Consider the following 10,209-nt stretch of genomic DNA (forward strand, 5'->3'; position numbering starts at 1 on the left):
CCTCATCTACATGTCTTTTGAATGCCTCCAGGGATGGTGACTCAACTACTTCCCTGAACAGCCTGTTCCAATGCCTCACAACCCTTCCATTGAAATTTTTCCTATTTTCAACTTAAACCTTCTCTGGTGCAACTCGAGACCATTTCCTCTTGTCCTCTTGGTTGTTGCTTGGGAGAAGAGACCAACCCCCACCCCATTGCAACCTTCTTTGAGGTAGTTGTAGTGAATGATAAGGTCTCCTTATCACTTCCTTATCATTTGTGACCTGCTGGCCACACCATTTCTGATACAAGCCAGGATGCCGTTGGCCTTCTTGGCCACCTGAGCACACTGCTGGCTCATATTCTGCCAGCTATTGACTAATACTCTCAGGTCCTTCTCTGCCAGACAGCTTTCCAGCCACTCTTCCCCCAGCCTGTAGCGCTGCTTGGGGTTGTTGTGCCCCAAGTGCAGAACCCGGCACTTGGCCTTGTTGAACCTCATGCAGTTAGCCTTGGCCCATTGGTCCAGCCTATCCAGAGCCCTCTGCAGAGCCCTCCTTCCTACCATTGAGCAGATCAACACTCCTGCCTAACTTGGCGTTATTTGTGAACTTACTGAAGGTGCACTTGATCCCCTTGTCCAGCTCATCGATAAGGATGTTAAAGAGAACTGTCCCCAGTACTGAGCCCTGGGAGATACCACTTGTGACTGTCCACCAACTGGATTTAATTCTATTCACCACAACTCTTCAGGCCCAGTTACCCAGCCAGTTTCTTACCAGGGTGAAGACACTGGGGGAAAAGGTGTTCTCTTCAGACAGTGTAAGAGAAGGAGATGAACCTAGCTTCCCTATGATCTGAATGTGAACTTCCAATAACTGACCTCTTTGGAAGGAGAGGGCATAGGGGAGGGAGAGATGCAGGGGTTTGTTGTTGTTATTTTCTGTAGAGAAAACTTCAAAAAATTTTTGTTTGATGAGAAAAAGCAGTACCTATGAAGCTCTGTGAGACAATAGGGCCATACCCATCACTAATTATAAATACAGAACAGACACTTAGCTGTAAGTGAAGCTGAAACCCCTCTGGAGCAGAGTGTTCACCAGCTGAAGCATCACAGCAACAAGAATTACAGCTTCTTGGAAACAGTGAGTGGCTGTGGTTGACCAGCCAGATTCAGTCTGCGTATCTGGGCATCTCATAAAACTATGAAGTTCTTCAGCCATGCTCAGGTGTAACAGCAGCCCCAGTAGAGCTGTCTGCATTATGAACATTTTGCAATTTCTAGGCCCAGCTATGCACTCAAGCTCCAAAACGGGCAAAGATTGGTGTATACATTATGATTTCTGCATAAGTAAAATTTATCTGTACATGTGTGAGAGCCACACACTCCATCATTCAGTTCTACACACTGTCTGGGCAGACATAAAGCATACACTCTTAAGTGGATTTTCTCCAATAAAGAGATTAAGTCATTAAAGAAAAAATGGGCACATTGTCATGATCTCAGAGTTTGTCCTAGAGGAATGCACTGTTTTCTGATTTTGAAAAACTTATTATCATCACCCACATCACCCACAGCTCAGCCTTGTGTTCCTAGAATTTTTTCATTTGTCTCAACAAACTGTACCAAAAATTAAATTTAGAAACTTTATACCTTTACAAACAAAGGGAAATGAAGAGTTATCTCTGCCTTTTGTTTGAAGACTTCAGCTGACAGCTCTTTGACTCCAGCTCACTGGAATTTCTGTCTCAGATCTACAAGATAAGCTTTTTTGGGAACTATTTCTCTTCACTGAGTCTTGCATTATGAACTCTGATACCTTTTCTTTTTATGACCAGTACTGGGGAAAAAAACACTTGATTCCATTTCAGGTTCATTTTCTTACATCAGCTAAATAGATGTATGAATGCCAGGTTGTCTGTGATGCAGAACTCAGATTTCAAAACATTTTTTTCCTGAAATTTCTATATGCTAACTTTGCTATTAGGAAGCTCTAATCAGCAGTGGCATACTGTGGTGTTTTCCAGTAGGAAAAACAATAGTGAGCATCCAAAGGCTGAGTCAGTGCTACAGAGTAAAAAAAAAAATGATAGACAGAATATAGGTGTCTTGTTAAAGCCAGCATTTTTCAAGGATCAGGCATAAGATCTGCATAAAAAAGCAGCAATCAAGAGCTAAAAGGAATCAAGGAGGTATAAATGTGTCACCAATGTGTCTGCTCTGTGTATATATATATATATATATACACACATATATAAATAGTATATATATAATATATAAAGATAAATATATATATAAAGAATATATAAAGACTATATATATACACAGTGGATTGTTGGATTATAAATGTAATGTTTGATTTAATACATATATATAAAGAAAAAAGCGCTTGAAAAATTATACGTAGGTAGAACTTGCAAAGAAAGGATTCAGGGTCGGCATAATTTACAGCAGACACCCAGTGAAAAGATTTATGTGGCTCACACACACAAAAAAAAATGTCAGTAGAGATACCTTTGTCATGATTGCTTTGGAGGACTGTCTACAGTGCTACTTACGGAAAAGCTATCACAGGAAAGAAGAAGGTCTGCATGGTAGTGAGGAGCCTCTGAAGAAAGCTGATGAATTTTATTCTCCTCGACTGTCAGTTCTGTGTTTCTGGCACCCTTTGTTGTACCGGGACAGATAAAGAGGTGGGCGGTGCAGTCAAGGGGAGCTTTTTCAACGAACAGCATCTTTCTCCACAGGCTGCCCAGCCATGCTGACGGCATGATCTTTAGCCACAACTACAACTGGCTTCCTCGGTACAGGAAGGACAGTATGTTCACACATGATTTACTAGCACTTCAACATGCTATTAATCAGACAGAGATTTTCTGCCTTTTCAGATTTCAGCACATTTTTATTTTGTCATTTTGACATATCCCAGGTATGCAGCATTCTCTTTAGCTATTATCACAAAGTATCTCCTACACTCAAAGCTCTGAAATAACAGTGTGTGCTGCTCTTTAAGCTATATATAGTAGTTCTGTTAACTTTTTCAGATTGCCTTTGCAAAAGCCAGATTCAATTCCATTGGTTAGGTTGAAGTTTTTCTGACTACCCAAATCCCTTGGGTGTCTCAAGGCTACTCCTGTTGGTCATCTGAAATCTATTGTTATTTCTAAAGAGAAGAGATGTAAGAAAAGAATCCCCAAGCCCACTGGAATAAATTGTACTATTTTCCTCAAATTATATTCCACTTTGTCAGTGATCAGTCACCAAAAAGTGTTTTATCTATAATTTTAAGAATTTCAGAGGATAAAATGGAAAGGATTTCACAGACATATCTTCAGTATTTTTTGTGCACCTGATTTTTAGATAAATAGCTAGTGTTTTCTTTTTCCACAGATATCCTGATTTTCTTGCCATTTTTTTCAAGCAATCTACATTACAATGATAAGCATTTGTCAGAGAAAATCTTCTTTCTCATTCTCTTAGCCTTCTTTCTTCAAGTGGAAAATGATGCAAGTCCTCAGTCAATACAAGTGTTTTGTATTTTCCCTGAAATGTGTCTTGCTGAAAACTAGGGCAAAAAATAACACCTTCCACCTGGAATGGAAATCACTAATCTGGAGCACATATGTTTTATAACCAAAGACCATCTCACAGGGAAACCTTTCTGAAAACACAGATAAGTTCTTTCCCCTGTAATGTTTCAATTCCAGATGAGGAATATATTGTATGACTTCAGATAATCATTAGGTTTTCTGGACCTTTATCACCAAGCAGTTTGTGGTCAAAGATAGATGTGAAATTTGAATTCATTTTTTATAAAAGATATAGTTTTTATAAATCACATCAAAAGAACTAAATTAATATTGTCTTTTTTTTTTACTGCTAAAGAGATTTTTCTTCCAAAAAAAGTACAAATTACTAGCAATGCCATAAACAGGAAGACCAAAATGATTGTCAATGCCAGTAAAGTGCTGTTAAAGCTTCCTAAAACATATTAGCATCCCCCTTTAGAAAGTGATAAAACATTTCTTTGTATTTCACCATCTCATACAATATTTCCATCACAAGACTGTTTCTTCCCTTGTTGCTATTTTTCAATCAGATTTAACTTTTAACCCTTTGTCAGCTATACTTTTCAACAATTCTTCAAGCACACAGCACAGCAGTTCCTTTAAACAAATTGTGAACAGTGACAGGTTAGACTATGACCAGGTAGAGAAAAGACAGCTGTGAACCAAATAAGGAAGAGATGAGTGTCAATATCATTTTATGTATAGAGAGTAGTTTGATTTTCAGACATTTATTTAAAGATTCATTCCGCTTTGAGAGGAAGCAAAAGGAGATTATGATCTGGGGACTGAATCTGAGCATTTAAACCAGAGATAATGAACTGATGTGGTTAATAACCTTTGACAAGCTATGTGTATGCATATTCTCTTATGCAGTGTCTATGTGTATGTGTATGCAAATACACCATTAAATGTATTCTCTTTCAGCTTCTCAGAGTAATGGATTACTTTTAACTGTAAAATAAAGCAGAGCAGACAACAACTGCAGAAAGTAGCCTCCAAGGCAAGAGTTAGCATTTGTTTTATTTATAGGAGTTCATTTATGAGACGCTTACCTGAACTGAAGTGTGTTTCACTTACACCTTAAGGTGTTTTTTTCCTTTGCCTGTGAGTCAGAACAGTTGTGGAAAGCTCTTGTACAGCCTCAGACTCCCCTAGTGCTCTCTCAGCAGGAATGAAATATCTCCATCGTGTGGTCAACTGCAAAAAATCAGAAAATTAAACCTGTTTTAAAATAGGTGGTGGGAAAGTATTGTCTTTCCCATAGCTACCTTGTCCCATTCAGCCCCAGCAGTAGACACAGACTCCCATCCCTCCCTCCTTAAATATGAGGAATCACATCCATCTTCCCTTTGGATGTGGTATAAGATGCAGAAACACCATCTGGAAAAACTTTGAAGGCACAATGTTTATGTACAAACCCATGGTATCTGGGCAGTTTGGAAATCATGGCTTTCCCCTTTCTATTCTCTTTTGCCAACCCCAACCACACAGGTACTGCATCTCAAATTAATTAGAAAAAGAAATCAATCATAAAATGGAAACTATTCCCAAACAGAGAAAGTGTTAATCATAAATAAATTGCCAATCAGTTTCAAGTAAAAGAAGATGACAAAATACCTTATTGTGCCTGGCTCATTATGCAACTGAGGTCAATTTTATTGAGTCTCCTGGATGCCGTTTTATCGTGTTTTAAGATACTCTAAGTGTTCTGTTTTGTAGAAATACGGTTAGTGGTCAGACACCTGCTTTTCTCACCAGCAGGAGATATAAGAAGCCAAGTAAAAATTGTAAGACTGTCTTCCACCAGTTGGGGATAATTAAGGTAGAAAATAAAAAGAAATGTTACTCAGTATGTTGAGGACAACAGTAATTCAAGGACTAAGAAATTCAAGGCTCTTTTTCACCATCTTCTTCTGGACACCCCCTAGATATAGCAGTATGATCTAATGCAACATTTTCTTGAAGCCTATACCGTGTTTTCATTCTGCCAAGCTTCTTTTTGCTGTTCCTCCTCATAGTTGCTATCCCTTATACCCTCCTGCCTTATTAACACAGAACTCTCTATCACAAAGCTAAGTTTCTGTCTTTCATACTTCTCTGTGTATCAAGTGGCTTTTTAACAAAGAACTAAGCAGGGAATTTTCTTTTAAAAATGGTTTTATGTTGCAGGCTGTGGATAGCTCTATCCTAAATGAGATGTAAGGAGACAGCCATAGGTAACACCTTGTATATGTCAAGCTCTTCTCAGTTCATTAGTATTCTTCAATTTGTACAAATGAGTGACACAATCACATCTTCTGTCTCAGATCTGTGACTTCAAAGCTTTGCAAGCAGAGACCTTGCTGCTCCACCACATCCACACCAATGCCAATTCTGGCAGCACACAAAAAAATGTAGAAAATCCACTTTGCCTTTCCAGTGACGACATACTCCCTTCTGTAAAGCTAATGACAGGCTTCGCTCTAGCATTGCAATTTTTCAGCAGACATTGAACCATTGAACCATCTCTCAACTTGTTAGATACCACAGACTGCACAGACCTGCTGTTTTGCCGTGATACATTTTTCTACCAGATAGGGATTCATTTTTGTTTGTGTTTTTTTTTTTTTTTTTCTTCCAGAGGCGTGCAGCTGATAATCTGAGAAGACATCATCAGTACCAGGTAAAGGTCCATGTTTATTTTTGTAATTGTTTTTCTATGCCTGTGAAAGAGTGTCAGGAGGAGAAAGGGAAAAAAAATCACAAGAAAGCAGAGAAAAATACCAAAAAAAAAAAAAAGCAAAGAAATAACAATAATAGAAAAAAAGCAAAAGAATAGTACATTTTGTCTTGAAACAACAGTATTTGAAATACAGAATTGTCTTCTCTTGGGGTGCAAGATGTTCTTTCCTAAAGCCACAGTATGCTGACTAGTATTTTATCCACTGTAACATAGAATCACAGAATCATTAAGGTTGGGAAAGACCTCCAAGATCATATGGTCCAACCATCCCCCTACCACCAATGTCGCCCACTAAACCATGTCCCTAAGCACCACGGCCAACCTTTCCTCGAACACCCCCAGGGATGGTGACGCCACCACCTCCCTGGACAACCCGTCCCAGTGCCTGACTGCTCTTTCTGAGAAGAAATGTCTCCTCATTTCTAACTTGAACCTCCCCTGGCACAACTTGAGGCCATTCCCTCTAGTCCTATCACTGGTTATCTGCAAGAAGAGGCCAACCCCCAGTTCCCCACACCTTCCTTTCAGGTACCTATAGAGAGCAATGAGGTCTCCCCTGAGCCTCCTCTTCTCCAGACTAAACACCCCCAGTTCCCTCAGCCGCTCCTCATAGGACTTGTGCTCCAGGCCCTTCACCAGCTTCGTAGCCCTTCTCTGGACATGCTCCAGGGCCTCGATGTCCTTCCTGTAGTGAGGGGCCCAAAGCTGAACACAGCACTCGAGGTGCGGCCTCACCAGAGGAGAGTACAGGAGGACAATCATTTCCCTGGTCCTGCTGGCTGCACTATTCCTGACACAAGCCAGGATGCCGTTGGCCTTCTTGGCCACCTGGGCACACTGCTGGCTCATGTTCAGGTGAGCATCAACCAAAACCCCAAAACTTTTTCCTCTGCACAGCTTTCTCGCCACTCTGCCCCAAGCCTGTAGCATTTCATGGTGTTGTGACCAAAGTGCAGGACACAGCACTTAGCCATGTTGAACCTCATCCCATTGGTCTCCGCCCATTGATCCAACCTGTCCAGGTCCCTCTGCAAGATCTTCCTAACCTCCGGCAGATTGACACTTCCCTTTAAAAAAACAAAACAAAACAAAACAAAACAAACAAACAAAAACAGACAGTTCCACCTCCCTTCTGGGATTAACCAAGTCCATATATGCAGCTAACTGACATGCTCCATCAGAGTCAGCGCTCCATCTCTCTCTCTCCAGTTCTGCTCTCCCATAGACACCTTCTTGTTCTTTAATAATCCCTTTGCCTAGATGCCCTGTAAACTGTTTTCCATCCTTCCTGCTTCAGTCTCTGGATTTTTTGAGATTATTGTAGCATAAGGAATAATTTTCAGATTTATTTTCAGTTTTCATTGTGTGAAAAGGAGTGCAAGTTCACCAAGATGTGGGCTGTGCACTTGTAAATTTGGTAGTGAATAGATTCCATATGGGAAATGACTGATTAAACCAGGACTTTCCAATCTGAAGAAGAGACAGCTGCAGAGAGTACAACAGGGATCTATAAAATCCTGGAGAAGATGAACACAGAGTAGCTCTTTACCATCTATCCTCAAACTAAATACCAGACGTGTACAAGGCTTCATTAATAGGGCTGTAGGCAGCGCTTTGAGAGAAGTGATTATTCTCCTCCAGCCCACACTTGTAAGTCTGTATCTGGAGCACTGTGTCCTGTTTTGGGCCCCCTGCTGGAAAAGAGATGTATCAAACTGGAAGGAAATCAGCAAAGGGCCACCAGCAAGGTTGGAGGGCTGACCTAAAAGGAGAAGCTGAGATCCATGTTTGTTCAGCCTGAAGTAGGTTAAGGGGGGGCCTAATTGCTATCTTCAATATCACAATGCTGGTTAGAGAGAAAAGGGAGCCACATTTTTCTTGCAGGTACGTAGCAAAAGAACAGGAGTCAATGGACACAAGTTGCACAAGGGAAATTCTGTAATGAAAATCGTTATCACAGTGTGGGTGGTAAAGAACTGGAAAAAAATGCTCAGGGAGGCTGCAGCATCTCTAGCCTGGGAGATATTCAGCACTTAACTGGATCTGAGCAACCTGATACAACTTCAGAGATAGCCTTGCTTGGAATGGGGCAGCTGGATCAGGCTGCCTCCAGACATTTTTTCCAACCTAAATAAATTTAAAATTCTTAGAAGTAGAAGGCAACACTGGAAACTATCAGAGAGAAGATTAAAAATAAGCAAAACCCCACAAGGATTTATTCTATCTATACCTTGGTTTTTATCTAGGTTTTAGTCTAGCTATACCGTGGAATTCATCAGCAGAGAATTTGTGGATGCTGAAAGTTTACATGAGTTCAAAACCCATGGGGAAAACCTCTCACAGACCATTAAACGTAAAGCTAACATTTCCGATTCAAGAAGTCCCTAAATCTCAGATTGCAGGAGGCTTCTGAGAGTATAGCTGGAAAAAACATTATACAATCGCACTAGACTTACACTTCTCATGAGGCATCAGCAACTGCTCACTGTCAGAGAGCAAGTTACTAGCATGAGGCATACCTTTGATCAAAGCCAAAGCAGCCATTCTTAGGATAATTATCACCGCTTTCCATGGAAAAGTAGGACAAATTTTTAACCAGATCAAAGGTTTGTACATTTTTTGTCATGTTCCTTAAACACAAGAAGACGCAGTGAATGTAGATTTAGTAACTATTACCAAGAAAACTAACGCAATATTTTATGTTTTTAGGAAGTTATGAGAAACCTGGTTAAGAGATATGTTGCAGCAATGATAAGAGATGCCAAAACTGAGGAAGGACTGACAGAAGAAAATTTTAAGGTATGTATTTAATTATATGTTCATACATCTTTTGCACTTGCAGCCCCAAAAGCTAACTGTATCCTGGGCTGCATCAAAGAAGCATAACCAGCAGGGCAAGGGAGGTGGTCCTTCCCTTCCACTCTGCTCTTGTGAGATTCCACCTGGAGCACTGCATGTGTGTGCAGTGCGTGCTTGCAGCCCAGAAGGCCAACTGCATCCCTGGCTGCATCAACAGAGGAGTGGCCAGCAGGTGGAGGGAGGGGATTGTCCCCCTCTACTCAGCTCTTGTGAGGCCCCACTTGGAGTACTGCATCCTATTCCAGGGCCCCCAGTACAGAGAAGGGTGTGGATATGTTAGAACAGGTCCAGAGGAGGACCACGAAGATCAGCGGTCTGGAGCACCTCTCCTATGAAGAAAGGCTGAGAGCTCTGGGGATGTTCAGGCTTAATAGATGGAAAACTTAAATAAGGAGTTAACTATTAAAATCTGTTTTATCTGGAAGATTAAGTGAACAGGTCCACATGTACCACAACTTTTACATTAATCACTGTGTATTTCTAGCATCAAATATTTTGTTACTATTAGTGCCTCTACCTTCAAATATCCAAAATTATATCCATCAGTCTCAGCTTTGGCAAGAAGATACAGTCGGAGCCTGAGCTAGCTGCTCTAATATTCCTTTACAGAAAATGAAGAGAAATAGGCATGTTGTAAAGGCAAGGAGTTTTCTCCTAATACAGGTCTTTAAGAAATAGAGGATGCACTGGCAGAAAGCAGTCTGCAGTGATTAGCTCTTGACTGATCTGCCAGCTGCCCAACACTTAGGAGAAATGCATGCAGTTCCTGCGTGCTACTCATAGGGAAGCATGCACACATGTCCCTCATAAGATTCGCACAGAGAAGCTGTAGAAGTATGGACTCTATGAGCAGACAGCAAGGTGGATCAAAAACTGGATGAACTGCTAGACCCAGAAAGAAGTGGTCAATGTACAATGTCTAATTGGAGTGGAGTACCTCAGGGGTCAATACTGGTTCTAGTCCTGTTTAATAGCTTCATTAAAAATCTAGACAATGGGGTAGAACGCACCCTCAATAAATTAATATGATATGAAACTGGGGGGAATGGCTGATAACCAGAGGGTCATGCTGCCATT

General features: G+C 40.8%; 1 protein-coding gene across 2 annotated transcripts in view; it reads left to right on the forward strand.

Moving 5' to 3' along the window:
* Window positions 1-10,209, forward strand: part of TRPC4 (transient receptor potential cation channel subfamily C member 4) — a 160,044-nt gene that overhangs the window by 146,012 nt on the left and 3,823 nt on the right. For both annotated transcript variants that reach the window (XM_080575860.1, XM_080575861.1), the window contains 2 exons: window positions 6,172-6,213; window positions 8,983-9,072. In XM_080575860.1, the coding sequence (XP_080431986.1) occupies window positions 6,172-6,213; window positions 8,983-9,072 (132 nt within the window). The remainder of the gene's footprint in view (window positions 1-6,171; window positions 6,214-8,982; window positions 9,073-10,209) is intronic.

This window comes from Anser brachyrhynchus, assembly GCF_964034855.1.
Source record: "Anser brachyrhynchus genome assembly, chromosome: 1".
NCBI lineage: Eukaryota > Metazoa > Chordata > Aves > Anseriformes > Anatidae > Anser > Anser brachyrhynchus.